The sequence below is a fragment of the Podarcis tiliguerta genome, assembly GCF_965153285.1.
Source record: "Podarcis tiliguerta genome assembly, chromosome: 1".
NCBI lineage: Eukaryota > Metazoa > Chordata > Lepidosauria > Squamata > Lacertidae > Podarcis > Podarcis tiliguerta.
In genome coordinates this window covers 56287915-56309235 of record NC_139534.1, presented here as the reverse complement: position 1 = coordinate 56309235, position 21321 = coordinate 56287915, and the positions used below count along the sequence as shown (strand labels likewise).

The 21321-nt window shown below is 43.9% G+C and overlaps 2 protein-coding genes across 6 annotated transcripts; one reads left to right on the top strand and one right to left on the bottom strand.

Annotated features, from left to right (window-relative positions):
• Nucleotides 1-488: 488 nt before the first annotated feature.
• TMEM109 (transmembrane protein 109) lies at nucleotides 489-10394 on the bottom strand. Of its 5 annotated transcripts, none has more exons than XM_083416708.1 (5): nucleotides 10254-10294; nucleotides 5227-5679; nucleotides 3989-4257; nucleotides 3274-3376; nucleotides 489-1810 (listed from the first exon to the last, which is right to left on the bottom strand). In XM_083416708.1, exons 3-5 carry the CDS (start codon nucleotides 4223-4225, stop codon nucleotides 1428-1430), a joined length of 723 nt encoding a protein of 240 aa, XP_083272834.1. In that variant the 5' UTR covers nucleotides 4226-4257; nucleotides 5227-5679; nucleotides 10254-10294; the 3' UTR covers nucleotides 489-1427. The 5 variants fall into 5 exon arrangements, with proteins under 5 accessions (XP_083272834.1, XP_083272835.1, XP_083272836.1 ...); XM_083416709.1 differs by lacking the exon at nucleotides 10254-10294 and adding an exon at nucleotides 6322-6512; XM_083416710.1 differs by lacking the exon at nucleotides 5227-5679 and having other exon boundaries at nucleotides 10254-10394.
• Nucleotides 6667-19792, top strand: PRPF19 (pre-mRNA processing factor 19). The gene is made up of 16 exons (XM_083416427.1): nucleotides 6667-6839; nucleotides 11651-11800; nucleotides 12531-12607; nucleotides 12934-13075; nucleotides 13179-13252; nucleotides 13343-13405; nucleotides 13813-13854; nucleotides 14018-14092; nucleotides 15069-15144; nucleotides 15567-15676; nucleotides 15956-16111; nucleotides 16450-16519; nucleotides 17124-17209; nucleotides 18629-18799; nucleotides 19081-19186; nucleotides 19331-19792. The coding sequence occupies exons 1-16, from the start codon at nucleotides 6821-6823 to the stop codon at nucleotides 19426-19428; spliced, it is 1515 nt and encodes a 504-aa protein (XP_083272553.1). The 5' UTR covers nucleotides 6667-6820; the 3' UTR covers nucleotides 19429-19792.
• The last annotated feature ends 1529 nt before the right edge of the window (nucleotides 19793-21321 follow it).

Genomic DNA, 21321 nt, shown 5'->3' with positions numbered 1-21321 from the left:
AGCTCAGGGATTGACAGTTTGGCAACTTTGAGGTCTTCCGCAGCAAACATGAAGTCTCTGAGCCCTGCTTCCCTAGTCACTGCCCCTCTTAGTCAGGCAGCAGTAGGGGTGGTTAACGTTTAATTTCTTGAAGAGTAAGCCAAATGAAGGAGGCAGCTGACATCCCATGTCCTCTTTCAGCTTTATTTGCATTTAAAGGCAAAGTTTAATTCTATTGGATCCAACTTTTACTCAGACCCCTTGGCAAAGTGGTGGGGTGTGCTTCTCTTACAATTTCTCTGGGAGCGGGGCAATCTGGGGGAGAGAAGCAGCCAGAAGGTGCTATTCAGAGAATATGCTAAATAAAAATTTCCCAATGTGCCAATGGCCCTAAAAGGTTGCCAACCCCTGGCCTAACAAGTCACAAACACCTCGTAGCAGATTCTGCATCACCTCTGCTTAAAAAATGAAAGGATGACTGGAAACACGCACAATAAAAGCAAAGAGAAAATGATTAAATACACTTTTATTTAGAAGAGTGTAAAAATACCCCATTTGTTTAAAAACTGGCAGTTAAAAATATATGTTGGTAACAGATATGTGGCTTATACCATTGAGTGAGTTATGCCTCCAAGCCAAAACAAGCAGAAAAGTACTTGAGTCTGGGCTTGTGATTCCATTTGGTAGAGGTACAAATTCTGTCTGGAGGGAAGAGCTACAAACATTCACTTTTGTCTATGGCTTATTTCTGCCCAGAACAAAGCAGCTGAACGCTACTTGCCATTGGTTCTACATGAGTATCTTTGGCTTATAAGGAGCTGGAAATGAAACACGCTTTTCCAGCATATGCATGCACACACACACACACACACACACAAAAACACAACATTGTGGTTTGTTCTGTTGTCATCACAATCATGACAATCAGCTTTAGCTTTCAAGAAGGCACTTGCCTTTACTGTCCGATATACATACTGGCATGCTGGTGAAACATATAAAACCGAGATTCTCAGAGCAATCTTTTCAACACCCCATTCTTCTATCCCGATATGCAGCACTATAGAGAAACTGGTATTAAAAGTAATAATTGAGTGAACAGCACCCTCACTTCACCAGCAAGCTCATCATCCAAGAGGAAGATGAAAGGTAGAGGTCTAGAAGGAGGAGGTATGAAAGAACCCAAAACAAAACACACGACAGGAAAGTCAAGAGATGGAGAGAGCTTTTAACAGGTCACTGGAGTGACAATTGGTAAGATAGTATCCCAGAATCTTTCTTCTCCTGTACAGAAGTTCCATTAAGTATTTGCATGTTCTTGCTTAGCTGTGAGTGAAAGACTCACAAGAGAGCATCAACAGTCTAGGAGGGAATCAGGGAGTAAGTGAAGACAGGCAGAAAACAGTTTCCTCTTATTGAAGATACATGGAGATAATAAGCTTCCCAGAACTTCATTCTTCATCCAGGTGCTTGGCAGAGCGCCTCTGCCTGCGCTGCAGCTCTGCCACTTGACACTTCAAGCTGCGCACTTCGGCTTCTAGTCGGGCCCCGGAGTGGTTTGACCCACTCAGCCAACCAAGCAGGACATACAGTGTAAGTAAACCTGACAGAAGCATAGTTTGCACAGAGCGATCAGGCACTGAGGTGACAATAAACATAAAGCAGGCCCCAAAGAGGACAAACTTGAGGCCCCACATGATGCGGCTCAAGATGGCGACCAACACACTCAACAGCAGCGACAACACCCAATAACCAAGTAGAGCAGCCAGGCCCCAGAGCAGCGCTGTCTGCACCTGTTCAGGGTTTAGCTTCAGGAACTGAGTTGCACGCTCCCCTGGAACACAAAGGAGAAAGGGAAAAGTTTTATAAAATCATTCAACCCAGTGTGGCACTACACCATTTCATGACTATGGCACCACTACATTCCAGAAGGAAGCATCCCTCCCACAATGCATCAGTAAAGGCTCCGCTACTAGTCCTAAGATGCTGCTGCTGCTAATAGTAATAATAATAATAATAATAATAAGTTTGCATAATAAGTATCAGCAGCAAGAATACTACTGGCCCAAAAATGGAAGCAGGAAGAATTACCATCGATAGAAGAATGGAGAATGAAATTAATGGACTACGCAGAATTAGATAAACTAACAGGAAGGATCCGAAACCGATGAGATCACAGGTTTACCAAGGACTGGAGCAAATTTATGGACTGACTATATGAAAAGCATTTGTGATACGCAAATAATGTTTGTGGGTTTACAGGAAGCTTTGTGAAGAAATAATATTAGAAACACTGTAAAAAAGGGAATAAGGGAATAGGTTTATTTGAAAGAAAAGACAATGTTAAATTTAGAATTTTGCGGATAGAAGATTAGAAAACGGAAGATTCGCGGATGAGCTGAAGGAAGTCAAAATTATGTATTTGTGATAATATTGAAAATGTATGTTTAAATCTTGCATTGGAAACTGAATAAAAATAATTTTAAAAAACTATTTAAAAGAAACTATTTACCTGAAATATGTTAAAATTAGATAATAAACGGCTTTTGAACAATATTTTCTGAACACCTTTTACAAAATCCATTTCACTTTTGGTGTTGTTGTCACCTTTGTCATTTTAAAAAGATCAGATTCAATTTGAAAGCTTTAACCCACTGACCCTGAAAATCAATTTTATACACACAGACGAAACACGGGGTTGGAATCTAATTAACCACTTCTGGATGCTTAAAGACTTGGATATGCCTAGAGGGATTTAAATCTGTACAACATTATCTGCCACAATCAAAAACACCATTTGGAAAGTCACGTCCAGTTCACAAGCAGGAAGTGTATGTCTGAGAAATGCAAACACCTCTTGGGTAAACATGACTCATGCTGCATCTCTGAGCCAAAATAACAATAAGAACAATAATAAATTAGGAACCAGTATGGGTTCAATTGTATTCCTATATGCCAATCGCAACCCTGCTCCATCCCACCACCACCACTGACATAAGTTTAACATCACAAACCTATGCTTTATTTGCTTGGAAGACAGTCCCACTGAGTTGAGTAGGGCTGCAGCCTAGGTTGCTCATGCTTTAAAGACAAATAAGTAAGAAAGGGGGACTGAATATGCGACATCTTTTGGACTCCTGGGGTGGTATTCAGCTAAGTTTGTCACAGAGTAAACCCACTGAAATGAACAAACATGGCTAAATTATGTTAATCAATTTCAATGGGTCTGCTCTAAGTAAAATTTAGTTGAACACCACTACCCTGTCTTTCCATCCAACCTATCTCCTGGTCACTTACCGGCTATTCCAAAGGAAGTAAGGAGCTGCCCTGTAATTTGAGCCACAACAAATAATGCTGCAGAGATCCCAGAGGACACCATCCAGACCAGGGAAGAAATATTCTGCAAGAAGAGAAGATGCACACTTGGGTGTTTTCTATTCACTCCATTACCAGCTGTCAGAATTCAAAAGAGCTGTCCCTTTTGTCAGAACCCATCTGCTTGGGTAACAAAATGTAGCGATGGATAGCTCCCTCAGCTGATGAAATGAGTGGGAAAAGAGCAACAAGATGACATAAAACTGGTCAAAATCAGTTTTGTCATAGATTTAATTTAATCATCTAGAAAAAGCAGATGGTACAACTCTCCTTGGACTCATACCAACTCTGAACAAAGCTAAAGGAATGTATGCTGGAAATGTTCCCTCTTGTTCAAAATCCCAACACAAAGTAAACTAGCATGTCAAGGCAAAACTCTGACTGGTTTCCCCATCACCACCACATAGCAAAGTGTTCAATTATGTAATCCCCAACTGCATTCTAAAGTGGTTCAATCCAGAAAGACCTGTTCACTGTGCTTTCCCCCCTAAACATTTAGCTTATTTGTCCACCAGTTAGTGACTTGCCACAGATACATGAAAACCACTAAATATCATCATCATCATCATTTTATTGAATTTATATACCACCCTATACTCCCAGGTATAGGGGCAGTTCACATGAACTTTTTTCTTACCTCACTCAATATTCTAAAGTTCTCTCGTCCAATCAAATCCTCCATTGTCTCGCTCATGGCACGACCCACTTGGGACAGAAAGTCCGGTTCGGCATACTTTGCTCGCTTTGGCTCATTCCGGTACTGCTGGGCATTGGTTATTCCTATGTGAGTGAGCACAAGCAGTGCTACTACGGCCAAGATTGGTTTTGGCAGGGGCTGGAAGCAGCTCCGTAACGAGAGGCCCCATCGAGTCATGACTCCTGCTGTTGTCTTTGCAACCAACTTCTCTGCAAAATAGGAGAGATCCTTAAAGTCATGTTTATCTGGTACTGCAAGCAATCTAAGGAGTGACAAGGATGACATTTTAGCCATGCAAATATATGCCACCTCTTCTCACTACAACACCCACTACATAAAGAGAAATTAAGTAGGAAAGTGAGCAGAGCAGACTACTAAACTAGATGAAACCATTAGTTCCATTGCCCCACGCCAGAGTCAAATGCAAGCAAAATGGATTCTGCATACAGTACAAACAAAAAGTCGAACTTCATGCAAGAGGATGACCTGTACTAAGTACATTTTGCATGCAACAAGACAAACTGTGTTGAACAATAGATGTAACTGGATGAAGCACACACCCTCTGTACAAACACTAAGCCAGGGGTTGGGAACCTATGGCTCTCTGGATTAAGTTGAGCTCCAGCTCCCATTAGCCCCAGGCTAATAGGCAGATCAAGCAGCTCTCTAATGAACGCTGAAGACCATCGTACTCCTGTCTGCTCTGCAGTATTTTTCTAGCAACCTATACACAGAAAGACGCAGGGGGTCTACAAAGAGGAAGGTGAGACTCTCTCTTGCGGGTGCAGGACTGACTTGGTCCCAAGTCACTGGGTGAAAAGTCTAAATAAAGGGCCACGACCCCACATCCCTCTCTCGTTTCTCTTACAGAGATACAACCTCACTCCGCCTCCCAAACACAATTTCCCCTCCCCTGTTTTTCTTCCCATTTTCTGAAGCCCCTCCTTAGCCTGACTTATTCTCTCCCCCTGCACCTGTTTACAGAAGCGCAGGGGATGGCCTGCTCCCGCCTTGAAGTCGTTAATGGCACGAGGGAGCTCTTGCTCCTGGCTGCTCCCGAGAGATTCGCGCTAAGATTCCCACCAGCAGCGCCGACCTAAGCAGGAGGGCGCACGCGCCGAACGGGAGCTGCCGATTGGCCGCCGCCGAGGAGAAAAAGCAAAGCCGGGGCTGCTTACCTGGGTACTTGGCCTAGAGGGGAAGTCGGGAGCGAGCAGCTTTATCGCACCCCCACTCTCTCTCCATTCAAATATAGCTCCAAGCCCCGTTGCACTCTGGGAAATGCAGTCCAAAAGGAACGAGCAAGGGGCGCCACGCTCTATCCAGGAGCATGTCGGGAATTGCAGTTCTACTTTATAGCGACTTTCACACCATTTAAAGCAACCACGCGCTTCCAATTATAGCGACAGATATACGTACTTTGCTGTCTGCTTCCCGCGAGAGTCCTTCCCGCCGCAAATAGTGCGTCGGATCCAATCACAATTAGGCTCGAGGGTCGTTACTGAGATTTTACATTGTCATTCGGTGGGTGGTGCCGCCTTCAGGCTCCTAATTATGGAAGATATCTAGATTCTTATCTCGATATGAAACTTCAAGGCTCCTTAAGGCATTTCTGCTGCCGCTTTTCTTCCCTGGGATGGAAGAGGAGATCTTTTTACGAAGTCAGAAGGGAACTTATATTGCAGCGCATGTAGCTTTAATTAACAAGAAGAAATAGCAAAGAGAGCGGCTCCCCTCTAACTTGGGGAGTTTATATCACGCGAAACCTGTGATCTGACTTTTGAGCGTTTTCTGCACGCTTAAAAAAAGGATTTACGACGCTCCTGCGGTGTATTAACATCACAGGGCAGAGATGGAGTTGAGACTGGGCTGGATTTTCAGCAAAACATTATCCTTACCAAACGCGTATCGGATAGCACTACACTGGTACCTCAGGTTACAGACTCCGCTAACCCAGAAATATTACCTCGGGTTAAGTACTTTGCTTCAGGATGAGAACAGAAATCGTGCTCTAGCGGCGCGGCAGCAGCAGGAGGCCCCATTAGCTAAAGTGGTGCTTCAGGTTAAGAACAGTTTCAAGTTAAGAACGGACCTCCGGAACGAATTAAGTACTTAACCTGAGGTGCCACTGTAATAACCTCGTTAAACTGCAGAGGACAGCAAGAACCACTTCTGCTCTCCTGGACAGCGTTCAGGCAGGTGTCTTTGTGCCCCGCTGCCCTGGCGTACGAACACCCTGCACTTCCCAATGTACTTTAAAAACAAATACCTACGAAATAAGAGCTAGAAGGAGCAGCAGCTGCTGCTCCATCTGCTACTGCAACCCGATGGATGCATTCCAATTCTTTAGCTCTCCATTGTTCTCTTGAATTTTGCCGCGAGAAAGAGGGGCGCGGAGCAAGAGCGGAAAGGCTTCCAAATACGGATTGGCACGCGCACAGCCGAACGCGGCTTCTCCTCGGTCCCAATGCATGCCGGGAGTTGTAGTTGTTGATCGGCGCCGCCGGAGCCCTCCGGATCCGGAAGGTGGTTGCCTTTCCTGGTCCGTTTGGCCTCGCAGCGATTCCTTTGCTTTCCTTCCTTCCGGAAGTGCGGGGGCGGGAGGAAGAAGAAGATTCCGCTTCCGGCCGACTGCTGGAGTCTCCCGCGCGCTGGCGTCTGGCGCGCGGTACGGTTTAAAGAAGCTGGCCCCGGCCACCGGAAGTAGAATCCTCCTCCTCGATCTCGTGGCCCGGAAGTGGCCGTGAGGCAGAGACCGAAGAGGCGCTCGCCATGTCCCTCATCTGCTCCAGTGAGTGACTCGCCTTCGCCTTTTCTCGTGCCCCTTTCGGCCTTCCGGCTCCTCACAGCATGAGGGGGCAGGGGGGAAGGGGAGGGAGCAGCCAGTGGTCTACAGTTGGTGGGGAAAGGGGGGGGGAGTTGAGGGTTCCAACCACAGTAATGCTGGTCATGAGGATGTGGGCGGTTGCATGGCTCTCTCCTGTGTCCACAGAGCTCCCCATGCCCAATCTACTTGCACCAGACCTTTAAAATAACCCAGTAATACAATTCAGCAACAGTGCTTTTCTGGTCCCCGGTGGAGATGCTGAGGCTGAGAGTGTGTGGTTTCCCCAAGACTGCCTGACGAGTTATAGAAGAGATGAGGTTCCAACAGGGGGGGCTTCCTGCTTTGCAGCTCTGTGTCTTAGGGATGGTGTTTATGACATTTTCCAGCTTGGTTTTATGCATGTTCATTCAGTAGTAAGTCTCAGCATACCTGAAGTAGCTAAATCTTTAGTAAGTATGTTTAGTTTTGCAGCCTCAACATTTGAGCCTCAATCTTGAAGCACAAAACTCTGGGATTGGATCTTTTAAGATTAATCTTAATTGTCTTTCTGAGGGTCCAAAGATGTTGGAATGGCAGGTAAATAACATTCTTATGACCTTGACTTTCATTTCTGGTAACAAAAACAATGGGTTACCCTGATCTGTCAGCTCAGAGATGAGAATGGACCCATTGGGTCATATAGACTGATCTCTGCCGGAAGACAAGATAGCATATGCTTTTATGCTGTATACTGCTTTGCAACATTTTATACGAAAATGCAGTCTGTAATCATGTAAATAAATAAAAAGATAGCAAAATTTGGGCCACTGTTGTTATCATGGACAGGTACTTAAAAGATTCGCATGTTGTTACATTGTATTTATTAACCATTTAGTTTTCTTATATTTGTAATTCTTTGTAATTAATTAAAGTTATTAATTAATGTCATATTAAGGTGATGGAGTGCTTTACAGAATTTGGTAATGATATCAGAGCAGCTCTGCAGCTGTTCCTATTTTTCAGATAAGCAACTGGGAATAAGTGGGGTGCCCAAAGCTGCTGAGTTATAATGTGAAACTTGGTTGTTATACATTCAATAAGTAAAATAGTCTTTGATCGTATAGGCATTTCTTTGAACAGGCACCAGCTTCTGATTAACCTTCTTAATCAAACCAGAATGTAAATTTAGTTTACCATTACTTCATAGTCTGTAATGAGAGAACCTTATTTGAGTTATTTTTAGTGCAGGAAATACATTATTATAAAGAGGTGTTTGCACACTTCTGGTTAGCACTTTAAAAATACTCTTGGTGGTGTGCTATTTCCCCCTCCCCGGGTTATGCTACAGATGGAGTACCGTATTTTTCGCTCTATAAGACGCACCAGACCACAAGACGCACCTAGTTTTTGGAGGAGGAAAACAAGAAAAAATATATTCTGAGTCTCAGAAGCCAGGACAGCAAGAGGGATCGCTGCGCAGTGAAAGCAGCGATCCCTCTTGCTGTTCTGGCTTCTGGGATAGCTGCACAGCGTGCATTCGCTCCATAAGACGCACACACATTTCCCCTTACTTTTTAGGAGGGAAAAAGTGAGTCTTATAGAGCAAAAAATACGGTATATCTTTAACAAACTTGTATAGTTCTGCAGAATTAGCAGGTCCATCAGAGTAGCACAGACATCTTGTATATATGTAGATCACCTCCTGCTCAATGTATCTAGAAAACAGACTTGCCGAGTGAAGTGGATTTAAGATTTTGCTTTTAATTACTCTTTAGGCTGTTTTAATGCACCTGTAATTGTGCATTCAGGTATGTGGGTGTAATTGGAATTCTGCATCTCGAGGCATTGAAAAAAACCTGTGGGTGTGATTTGAATGCATGACTTCTCTCTCTCTAGGACTTCATGCTTTCTCAATCATATTCTATCAGATTCAGAAGCTCTTATTAATTCTCTTTAGAGACTATGACAATCCTAACTGAATGTTAACTAATTTTAACTTTGTGCTTCACAGGTACCACATGCCAAATATTAAAGAGCATTGTTTTTATGATGGTTAAGATTATCGAATGGACTCTACCCTCAGTTCTTTAGGTTTAGTTATTTCTATATATCTGGATTCTTTATACTTTAGGCCAAAATTATTTAGGCTTGACTTGGCTAAGATGGACAGGTTTTCTGACTGTCAATGGGAAAATCTAAATTATAACCTAAACAGTACTAGATGGGAAGCAGCAGACAGTAATTTTTTTGGCAAAGGAGTAATACTCTCTCAAGGTCTGCATTAATGGGTGGCACACACAGTTCTTACACACTTGCAGTTTATTGCACATGTAGATGATTTCTGCCTTTTTTTTATCGATGCAGCTATACCCTGCTGATTCCTTCCCCAGTCACTAATCCAGTTTAGAATTTACACATTGCTCATCAGGGTGTGTGGGGAGGAGAGCCCCATTAGGCTAGTTCATTTGCCTCTGCTAGAATACCAGTTAGTTGAATTCAGGCCATTAGTTCTTAATCTTTTATTTGTACGCCACTTTTCCAAAGTTAAAACCATGCTCAAGGCAGCTTACAACAACAAAAAATACATAACTAGAAACATAACAAAAGTAGTCATAAACACAGTGTTAAAAATTAAGATATGTAAGGTAGGTGCCAAATAGCTCCTTAACCCAAGGTTGTAGTCGCCAAAATGAAATGTCTAGTTGCCATTTTTGGGCAAGACGGTTCTAAAGTCTTATTTTTCAAATGCTGGACTGATTGATTCTCAGTTAAACATCTGTCATTGAGCTTGAGCTAGGTTAAGAGCTTTGAGAACTTAAAGAAGAAAAGTCACTTGATCCAGGGACAGCGTATATATATTGGCCTATTCCGACCTCTCTTTTTTTAATGATGTCTGCTCCTGCTCAGGCTGCACAGAAAAAGCAATTCATTCCGATTGTGCAGATAAAATATAACTGATAGAATTCTACAGGATGAGGTATTCGGGTGCGGAAACAGTCCAGATCCAGTAATCCCCAGATGATGGAGATGTCAGGCGCCATCCTAGCCCCCAAGCATCTTCACTTGGTCACAAGTGGTCGAAAGCCAACTGCAAGATGCGCCTGGCTAATTTCGAACACCACATAAACAATAAACACAACATATGACAAAATCGAACAATTTCCACATAAATCATAAGATACAAATAAAGGTACAAAAAATTAACAGCAACAACCCCCTGTAAACAATACTCCAGCCGAGGATTCTGTTCTGCAGCCTCAGCTTTTGTAACTGGAGTTATTCAGGGCCCCGCCCTCCCAGTTCAGGTAGAAAAATGCTTCCAAGGCAGGGAGCAGGTCTCTGAGGATGGGTTCACATTATGGTCAATTTATGAAAAACATTCCTATATTGAGTTCTCACCGGTAATGTCCAGGAATTGCTATCCATGTTGTAACATTTTCCTGCTCCTGCTCCACATAATTGGCTGCTGCTTGTGGGGTGGGGAAATGGGCAGTGCAGTGATGTCATGAGGCAGGAACAAATAGATCTGTGACATCCAATGTAACCCTTCAGCATTAGGCTGCTAGTTGGCAGGATTTTCTAATATATGTGCTTCCATGACTGAAATTTAACAAGTGGAAGGGCTAAAATTCAGCTTTGACCATTGTGCATTGATGTCTAGCAATTGTGTGTTAGACATTGGGTTGGTTCCATACCAAGTTAGCTCAACTTGGGTCTTGCTGAAATCAGTGGGACTTGGGTTCAGCTAACTTGATCCTGATGCAACCCATAGTATGTGACATACTGTGCATCTTTGGTTGGTAGGCTTTGTGAAGTCTTAGAATCATTTAATTGTAGAGTTGGAAAGGGACCCTGAGGACTTTTGATTCTGTGGTTTTGCTTTTGGTGTCAATTTACAAATATGACATGAAGGAATACAAATATTAAAACAGTTGCATTTGATATTTTTTTTAATCACTATTGGGACAGAAGAAGAATCAGAAGAAGAAACTTAAGTGTCTTCCTTTTTAAACTTAAATAATTAGTAGGAACACAACCTTCTTCAAAGCTTATACATGCTGCAATTTAAAGACCACATGAATGTGTTTTTCTCAGTGGCAGGATCTGGGCACAGCCCAAATTGATTGAAAGATTGTGTAGCTTAGTGCATTGTGTTATGGCTCAGGTCAGCTTAGGCAAGGAAGAATAAGTTGCACATGAATTACATACTGGAAGTTGTGCCTGTTAGGAGTTCAGTGGTGGCTGATGCCCATTGAGTTTGGTAGGGCAGAGCAAGAAGTCAGAGGCCAAGGGTAGGTGGAGCCAGAGGCAATGACTAACAGACTCAAACGATTAGAGTTTTGTCCCCATTCTCCCTGCCGAGTTCTACAAGGGCAACACAAGAGACTAAAGTGGAGGATGCAGGCAACAAAGGCCACCACCTTGGACCGGATGTAAGAAAGAAGGCATATGTGGTGGGGGAAGCAATGGTTGAGGGCAAACATAGGCTGCTGGTGCAGTGCTCCATTCTCCCTGCAAACCAGCCTCCATTGTCAGGGCCAGCTCTTCACACAATGCCTAAACTAGTAATTCTGGAGCTTGATTAATTTTGTAGTTAAGGTGTCATGCTCTTGTTTTACAAAAGTATAGATAATCAAAAGAAGCACGATGTGCTACAACATTTTTACTGTACATTCCATTGGGCTGGGATACTTCATCTTCCCTATTACTTCTGTATCTCTGTTTTGTAAAGTGCTGTGAAACATGGATGGTTGAATGACCTTTGCCAATTCTTTCTATTGTCTCTTTTCTTGCAGTTTCAAATGAGGTGCCTGAGCATCCCTGTGTGTCTCCTGTCTCAAACCATGTCTATGAGAGAAGGCTGATTGAAAAGTATATTGCAGAGAATGGGACTGATCCAGTGAACAACCAGCCACTGTCTGAAGAGCAACTCATAGATATCAAAGGTGAGGAAGGACAGAAGAGTCAGAGGCACTGGAGTCTCCCTTGTGTTTGATAAACAGTTGAGTGTGGAGTTGCCAATCTTAGTCTTCTCCTTTTAAGACCTTGGGTGGCAGGGAATTCTTGAAACCTGATTGCTGACTGATAAATGGTGTTGTGCTTGAACAAATGGTCAGAGATGACAGAGCCTGACAATACCTGAAGAGCACATTAGTTACCCCTGTTCTAGGCTATGCTGAAACCAGGATGTCTTACCATCACTGGCCATGCTGGTTGGGGCTTATGGAGTTGGAGTGTAGGACCATCTAGAGGGCCACAGCTTACCCACTTTTGCTTTTAACCCAAGAGCCATCTGCATACTCACCTCAGTAACATCAGCATCTATGTCCTCCCACTTGTCTTGCCACTTCAGCAAAACTCCCTCTACCCCCAGCTCTTTCTTCTCCTTAGCTTGCTTGTGGTTCCTTCCATCTGACCCACAATCCCTGTGGCCTTCTGCTCCCCCCACAGTTCACTTTTTCGACTTCTCAATGCATGGATGTCATGAGCAATGGATAAAGGCAAATAGATGGTTGTTGAATTGCAGCGGTTAAAAAAGCTTGCAAAAGGCATGTGCCTTTTGAGCCATTCTTCCAAGCAGCCTTGATTTTAAAGGCGTGTAAGGCAGGTTTGTAAGGATAATAATGGACGACTCTTTCTGGAAGTAATGCTTTCTTGTTCCTTTGTAATCCCCAGTTGCCCACCCAATTCGGCCAAAGCCACCATCTGCTACTAGCATTCCAGCCATTCTAAAGGCACTTCAAGATGAATGGGTAAGTATCTTTAATATATATATATATTGGGGGGCTCCTCTTCTGCTTGCTGAGATGATGGAACTGGAAATGTTCTCCTCTGTGTCTTAAGGCATTCCTCCCTGCTTTCAGCCATGCTTAATAGTGGAAGGAAGCAAGAATGTTCAGGACTGGAAAGTTTTGGGAGGAAGGAGACTTCTAAGCCAGGAGTAGTTTGCTCCTCAGAAAAAATCAATACAGCACAATGTTTTGGCCAGATATTCAAGAAACTACTCCGGTGTTTAATGCAATATGGCCTAGCTGTTGCTGTGCCAAAGATCAGTTACTATGCTGATGTGCTTTCTTAGGATGCTGTCATGCTGCACAGTTTCACGCTACGCCAGCAGCTGCAAACTACACGTCAAGAATTGTCCCATGCACTATACCAGCATGATGCTGCCTGCCGTGTCATTGCCCGTCTCACCAAAGAGGTCACTGCTGCGAGAGAAGGTAAAGACTCAGAAGATGATAAGTTCTTTGGGTGATGCCCAGGGAAGCAGTCCACAGTGCCAGCTTTAACCTGCCAAACCACCTTTTCTCTCTCTCTTCCCAGCTTTGGCAACTCTGAAACCCCAGGCTGGCCTCATCGTTCCCCAGGCTGTACCTTCTTCACAACCCAACGCTGTGGTAAGTCACACACATGTATCGGTCAATAATTCTCTTTGTGCTCTGTCTTTCTTCTCTGGGCTAATCATGCTCTTTGTTGTCTTCCTGCAGGGTGCTGGTGAACCAATGGACTTAGGAGAGCTGGCTGGAATGACCCCAGAGATTATCCAGAAGGTAAGAAATATACCTGGTTTGCTATATGCCATCCAGATCATGCTATAGCTATACAGTTACGATCTTCCAATCTGAGCTCTATAGCTGGCTTTGTCTGTAGGAACATGCCACTTCCACACTGTTGTGCCTTCCCTTTCTACATTACGGCTGCAGTGTCCGACAGGTCAATCAGTTGCAGCTTCTTCCGCTCTCCTGCTTTTCAGGAATCACTGATAGCACCCTGGCTGGCAGAGCAAGCAGAAAAGGGTGGGCAGACAGATGCAATAGCCTCATCTCTGTCCTGGGGCCATTCCCCAGCAGCAACAGGCAAAAAGTAGAGTGGGTCAGCAGCATTGTCCCCTGCTTATTGATGTGCTAGCATACCATGCTTGAAGCTGGCTTCTCCTAATGCTGTTCTCTTTTTGCAGCTTCAAGACAAAGCCACGGTGCTGACCACGGAGCGTAAAAAGGTGAGTGCTCCTATCTCAATATTTGCTCTACAGGCGGGGAAGCACTGAGTGATCCAGGGGTGCTTGCAGTATGTTTGTTCTCATGATTGCTGCAAAGGTGCAGCTCCCTGTGCTAGGATGCTGCTGTTACAAGGAGATTAGTTCTATGTTGTCTTTTTGGCAGAGAGGGAAGACGGTGCCGGAGGAGCTGGTGAAGCCGGAAGAACTCAGCAGGTACCGGCAGGTGGCTTCACATGTGGTGAGTATAGTGATCATAATTAATTGGGAAGGCTACCATGAAGGAATCATCTCATCTAAGCCAAACATTTCCTAGGTTTTACAAAAAAAAAAAAACTGTTGAGCATCCTCTCTCTATCTGAACAACTCTGCACTAGTTATCCATTGATCTAAGCCTAGGGTAGAGAACCATGACAGGCTACTTTGACAGATGGGCAGGATTCCACTCACCTGTCAATCACCTGATGTCAGGTGACAAGCAAGACTTGAAAGCACCACTGACCGGTGCTGACTTGAAATCTGTTTTCTGTAGGGGTCACCCAATGCTGGAGGGCATGCTGTCACCACCTACCATCTGATACATGATGACAGCAACCCTTCTTTGCCAATGAACAATTAGGAGTACACTTTAAGGCTCTCTGTTGTGAATTGGAAGCTGCATCTCCGCCTGCCTCACACCTGATCTCTTACATGCCAGGCTTGGACTGGAGGTTTTCCTTGTCTGCTGGAAGTTTAACCATATTTTGCAACATGCTGGCCTTGAGTGTAAAGGCTCTGAGCTCTTGGACCTCTGTTGCCTCCTCCAGCCTTTCCAAATTAACCATACTGTGCTGCTTTTGCAGCTGAAACCAAACTGGTGTTGCTCTTTGCTACCAGCTTCTCTCTTGATTCTGGAACAGCTTCAAGCTCACTTACCATTTGATTGCACAAGGAAAGTAATTGATCTTGCTATTGATACCAGGATCACCACCGTTCTTTCATTACTTTTGCTGTGGGCTTGGAGTCGAGTCTGCAGATTCCTGTCAAATCATGCGGAAATATTGCTTGTTCTATCAAGGATACAAACTGGGAAAAGTTTGGGATCAAGCCAAGTGTTTGCAGACACTCCTCTTGTATAAGATGAGTGTTTTTGCCTGACTCTTGTTGAGATGAAGCAGTAGGCCCTCTCTCATCCTTTGCACTGAAACGTTAATGTCAACAATGTTGCTTTTGCACAGGGACTGCACAGTGCCAGTATTCCTGGCATCCTTGCTCTCGACTTGTGTCCTTCTGACACCAACAAGATCCTCACAGGTATGTTAAGACTTCTGTTTCAGTTCCTTTCCTCAGTAAAGTGTTAGGACAGTTTGAGCCATGGGGTCCTTTGCTCTCTTCAAAAGCCACCTCTTCTCCTTTGGTTTCATGCTTGGGTTTGCATGTAGGTGTGGGCAGATTAACCTATTTTCATTCCGGGTTACTTTTGCTTGTGGTTGAGCTTGGGTCTATCCTGTCCTGGGTTTTGTAGATTAAAATGAAACTACAAAAACATTTCAGATATTATATACATTTGTCCTGCAAAATACTCATTTCTGTATGCTTTCCAATACATTTCTCCCTAAAATACTCATTTTTCTATGAATTTTGTTTTTGCAATGCATGAGTCCCAATACAAGATGTGCTGAAGGAGTGTAGGGCGCTCTCCTTCACTGGGCCTCTGTGGTCTCTGTGTTTTCCAGGTGGAGCTGATAAGAATGTTGTTGTCTTTGACAAGACCTCAGAGCAGATCCTGGCCACACTGAAAGGTCACACCAAGAAGGTCACCAGTGTAGTCTTCCATCCTTCCCAGGTAAAGACTGTCATTTGTTGCCTGCCTCATTCCCTCCACCCCCACGCCCCTTATTTATATTTATTAAAATATTTAATATAACTTTAGCGTGTTGTTGAATTTCCTCTGCAGTTGCCTGAAACCATTGTATGATCTCCCTTGAGGTCCCCTTATAGATAGAGAATGCACTCCATAGGTCGCTTCTTGAGCTGATGATTAAGGACACAACTGTTCTGAATTCAATAAACAAAGCTCTTGTTTCAGCCTAACACTTTGGGCTTTATTCGCTCTCCCCTGCAGGAACTGGTGTTCTCGGCTTCGCCAGATGCTACTATCCGGATCTGGTCAGTCCCCAGTGTTTCATGTGTGCAGGTTGTGCGTGCCCATGAGAGTGCCGTGACAGGGCTGAGTCTCCATGCCACAGGCGATTACCTACTGAGCTCCTCTGATGACCAGGTGAGATCGAAACCAGAGGTGGTCAGGCCCAGATTGCGTTAACTGTAAAGCTCTTCATGCTAAAATGACATCTGCAAAATGTGAAGCTGCACTTGCATATTTGCTTATTAGCTATATTTTAAACATTTCTATCTCATTTTTTAACATAACAATTCCTCCAAAGTGGTTCACACTTTAGAGATAACAATTAATAAAACAATCTAGTTCACAATGAAAAGGTACAAACATTGACATTTTTTTAAAAATCCAAAACATAAAACAGTAAGGGTTTGTCAAAGAAAGCTTTCCAGAAGAAACAATTTGCCATATACAAACCCTCCACCTTTCCTCTCTTTCAGTATTGGGCTTTCTCTGACATCCAGACAGGTCGTGTTCTCACCAAGGTCACAGATGAAACTTCTGGCTGCGGTAGGGGCTCTGCATTTGGTATTTTGGTGAAACGTGCTTGGGACAGGGGAGAGTCTGCATGTTTAGTGTGGTCTTGTTTCACCATAATGTTAAACCATCGTTTAGTGTTCTGAGAACAAGCATAGCTTTCCTCCAGCCTTGTTCACTCCCCCTCCAGTACAGCCTCAAGGAGGAATCCAAAAACTGCTGCTTCTGCACAGCTTGCAGTGTTGGCTGAACCTGGACAAACTGAGTTGTCACGACTGTGGCTAATGGAAACAAGTTAATATCAAGTAATAGTTTATTTGCTTATTTCAGCTGAGCTTATTTAAGATTAATCACAGTTTAGCATGTTGCACAAACTCTAAACTGTGGTTAATCTAAACCAGAAGTGGCAGCTTCTAGTCTCCTTATGATTGCACTGGGGAAGAAGGGAGACTTTAGAATAGCCTTGTGCGGAGGGCCAGGCTCATTCTCATAAAGCTGAACCATAGATTAGCATTATTCCCAAGCACAGCTCATGCTTTGATACACGGGTGGGAGAAGGCTGGGTAGGGACTTCATTTTCCCAGAGGAATGGCTTTCTCTCAGCTTTGTGATGATTCACTATCTCCTTTCTCTGCAGCGCTGACCTGTGCCCAGTTTCATCCTGATGGGCTTATTTTTGGAACAGGAACAATGGACTCTCAGATTAAGATCTGGGACTTGAAGGTGAGAAAAGGCTTGGAATATTGAGCTCCTTCATGATATCTACCTTAAGGATAGCTGATAATGTTATGTGACTCATATAGAATATTCCCAAGTGCTTTATAAATGCTGACTCCTTGTGCATATTATTGAATGAGAAATTGCATAAAAGCTAGGCTTGCACAGTCATTTGAGATCTCAAAAGCCTGCTCTGCAATAACTCAGAACAGGGCTTTTGACATGACTGTCCCAGTTCTGTGGAAGAGCATTCCTGTTGAGATATGACAGCCACACGCTATCTGCACTTTTTGGGAAAAATGAAAGACATTTGTGTTCCAACAGGCTTTCCCAGGTGGATAAATGGGTATTTGCCGGAATGACTACTTGTTAGGGTTTTAGTCTTGTTTTAAATGTATTTGTTGTTTTTGTTTTAACTGCTTTTGATTATATGATGTATAAATTGCCTTGAGACAGTGGTTTAGAAAGTAATTGATTATAATGGTACTAATATGAGCAAGGAATACTCAAGAGGTGCTACTACTGCCCATTCTAGAGTTGGAACTATATTTAGAATAGCCAAAGATTCTACTACTATCTTCTAGATATCTCCCGTAGTTTTTGTTAAGTGAATGGTGCCACAGACCGCCTGAGTGGGTTACGCACAGACCACCACAGACCACCAATTGGGAACCACTGAGTTAGAGACATCTCACACAGATGTCATGAGAAAGTGGTGCTTAAATTTTCTATACAATTTCAGCAAGAGTCTTCTAGGGCCCCTACTGCAAGTTCTCCCACATCAAAAGATTCATTTTAGTTTTGCCACTGAAAACTCTTTGGAAGCACTTCATCTTTTCTTTCAGTGACTCTTAACCTCTTTTGGGGTCCACACTGTGGGTTAAACCACAGAGCCTAGGGCTTGCCGATCAGAAGGTCAGCGGTTCGAATCCCTGTGACGGGCTGAGCTCCCATTGCTCGGTCCCTGCTCCTGCCAACCTAGCATTTCGAAAGCACACAGTGCAATGAGATAAATAGGTACCGCTCCGGCGGGAAGGTAAACGGCGTTTCCGTGCGCTGCTCTGGTTCGCCAGAAGCGGCTTAGTCATGCTGGCCACATGACCCGGAAGCTGTACATCGGCTCCCTCGGCCAATAAAGCGAGATGAGCGCTGCAACCCCAGAGTCGATTACAACTGGACCTAATGGTCAGGGGTCCCTCTACCTTTATCGAAAGACCAGTTTTAATTACCTGTCTACCTGAAAGTTGCTATCACTTCCGAAGAGGAGCCAGACTCAAAATGCCATGCAGAAAGTATGTCACAGTGAGGATAAACTCACTCTCTTATTCACTGTGCAGGCAGGGAAGGTGTAGAAGCTTTGCATCCTTTGGGAAGATAGGATCAGGCCTAACATGTCTCTAACACATACTGACTTGTTTTTCTCAGGAAAGGACCAATGTTGCAAACTTCCCAGGACACTCTGGCCCTATTACTAGCATTGCCTTCTCTGAGAATGGGTACTACCTGGCCACTGCTGCTGATGACTCCTCTGTCAAACTCTGGGATCTGCGCAAACTGAAGAACTTTAAGACCCTGCAACTGGACAACAACTTTGAGGTTTGTGTGACCCCCTCTTGCTCTAGTAGGCCTGTATTCCTTCCCTTTCTTTTATTGACAGCGCTTGGAATTTTCTCAGGTCCCTCCCCATCATTTTAAAGCCCAGTGCAACCATTTTCTCTACACTTTTGGCAGCTCTCTGAACCTTGCGCAGCTGCTTCCTCCAGTTTGGCGCGCCTCCTTTAAATGGACAGAGGTTGCCACTGTCCCAGCCTGAGAGGACTGGGCCCAGCTACTTCTGAAGTGGATGTGTTCATCTCAAATACCATTTTTCTTTTTAGGTGAAGTCCCTCATATTTGACCAGAGTGGCACCTATTTGGCCCTAGGTGGCACTGATGTCCAAGTCTACATCTGTAAGCAATGGACGGAGGTTCTCCACTTCACAGGTAAGGGGGGTCCTGTGTGCCATTCTTGAGGGGCTTTATATTCAGACATTTGTACTGTTGGCCAGTATCACTGTTTGTGGTGTGTGAGGTGACAAAACAATGAAATAATTTCTCACTCAACTGTCTTTGTTTCCTTTCCTACAGAGCACAGCGGCCTAACCACAGGAGTGGCCTTTGGGCATCATGCTAAGTTCCTTGCTTCGACAGGCATGGACAGAAGCCTGAAATTCTACAGTGTGTAGTTTCTCCTACCAGGATGCGATGAGAGCAGAGCCTATTCTTCACTGTAGTGTTAAGATAATCGGGGCAACCATGGGGCACATGGGTGGGGGGTGGGAGGGATATGGGGGGAAATAGGGTGCATCATAGCTTTTTATCTTGGTTCAGGCTACCTGTAGAATGGAAAGTTGAGCCCAGTACTAAATGGATTTGTTTTCCTCTGTTCCTTCAGCTTTGTCTGTGCTGTGATTGTAACAATATTGAGCCAAACCCATCCAGTGTTGACCATCAAATGAGGGTTGGTGGCAGGAATTAAGGCTGAAGAAAGGGATGGGGAGATGTGCAGGTTTTTTGTATGCAACTCTCTAGTTTCATTAAAAAAGAATATTAAACTATTACCATTTAAGTGTCTAAATAAGCAAATGCACAGGGAAGTTGTACCTCTCTCACACACTCAAGCATAAAAACATTTCAGCCTCACTGACTTAGGTGAGGGTTGGGTTTTTTTTTAAAAGTACTTTCATATCACTAGAAACTTACGTTAACATACTTATCTAGCTGTATCAGCAAATGTGGAGGGCAAGACACTTTAGAGAGTGTGGTGTACAGCTAGGAAACTCCCCACCCCCAGCTGGAAAGCTAAGATTTGCTTCACATGTAATCAGGTGTACAGGTTCAAAAAGTTGAAAATAAATTCCTTGATAGTTGAGACAAAGTATGTTATAGCCAACACTAGCTCTATGAAGTAAAGACACAATGGAATGAAATATCAGGCTCTCACTTTCCCCTTTATGCACAAGAAAGTAAACGTAAAAGGGGTGAGAATGTATAGTGACAGACCAAAATCTGAAAGCGGGACAGACGTTCCCCTTGCCATGCTAATGAGCTCCCGGTTTGGATGGGAACTTCTAGTTTGTTGTAGCCCCTGATGTTTAACTAACTGGAGAGTAATGGCAAGAATTGTAAGACACTGGAGGGCTGGCCCTGCTTTTATTGCAAGCAGTACTGTGGACCAGTTGTGTTTTATCTTTGGTTGTCACCTATAAGCTTTTCTCTATGTAAGTAATCCATGCAGTGGAGAATAACTTTCAGGGCTACACTACAATTCAACTTCTTGGGAGTAAGCCCTTTGAAACAAGTGGGACTTCTATGTATCTTCAGTATACACTGATCAACATGCATGGAATGCACCATTACCCTCAATTGTTGATATTAGTCTACATAAGAAGAGGGCTGCTAGATTAGACCAATGTCCCATCTAGTCCAGCATCCTGTTCACAGTGGCCAACCAGGTACTTGTATGAAACCCTCAAGCAGGATCGGTGTGGAAATGGTTTTTTTATTTCATGTTCTGGATTTGTTCTAGATATTTACTCATGCTTTTATTTAAATCCATTCTGTGGAGAGGCATTTTTGTTTCCTCTTGCAGCAGAACGGAGGAACTGGGAATAACAGTTCTACAGATCCAAATATCTACCATGATAGGCACCATTAAGAACACAAAATACAGTGGTACCTCGGGTTACATACGCTTCAGGTTACAGACTCCGCTAACCCAGAAATAGTACCTCGGGTTAAGAACATTGCTTCAGGATGAGAACAGAAATCATGCTCTGGTGGCGCAACAGCAGCTGGAGGCCCCATTAGCTAAAGTGGTGCTTCAGGTTAAGAACAGTTTCAGGTCAAGAACAGACCTCCGGAACGAATTAAGTACTTAACCGAAGGTACCACTGTATTGTATTTCCAGGCTTACAAGCACAAGAAGGGGTCATATGAAACACTGTCACCAGGGATGGTTCCACTAAAATTATGTAGGTGATGGGGAGGAAAGTGGAGATGCCTTTAACTTGTCAGCAAAGAGACGGCATAGCTGGTCATTGAAGCAACTGGTATGTCAGAAGAATTACTGGAAGCAA

What these genes read in the sequence shown, in the direction of transcription:
- PRPF19 (XM_083416427.1), top strand. An exon ending in GCAACTCATAGATATCAAAG is followed by an intron (nt 11,801 to 12,530) that starts GTGAGGAAGGAC and finishes TGTAATCCCCAG; the next exon opens with TTGCCCACCCAATTCGGCCA. An exon ending in CCCCAGAGATTATCCAGAAG is followed by an intron (nt 13,406 to 13,812) that starts GTAAGAAATATA and finishes CTCTTTTTGCAG; the next exon opens with CTTCAAGACAAAGCCACGGT.
- TMEM109 (XM_083416710.1), bottom strand. Translation starts at nt 4,225, where the DNA reads ATGACTCGATGGGGCCTCTCGTTACGGAGCTGCTTCCAGCCCCTGCCA. An exon ending in ACTTTAGAATATTGAGTGAG is followed by an intron (nt 3,377 to 3,988) that starts GTAAGAAAAAAG and finishes CTCTTCTTGCAG; the next exon opens with AATATTTCTTCCCTGGTCTG. An exon ending in TACTTCCTTTGGAATAGCCG is followed by an intron (nt 1,811 to 3,273) that starts GTAAGTGACCAG and finishes TTTGTGTTCCAG; the next exon opens with GGGAGCGTGCAACTCAGTTC.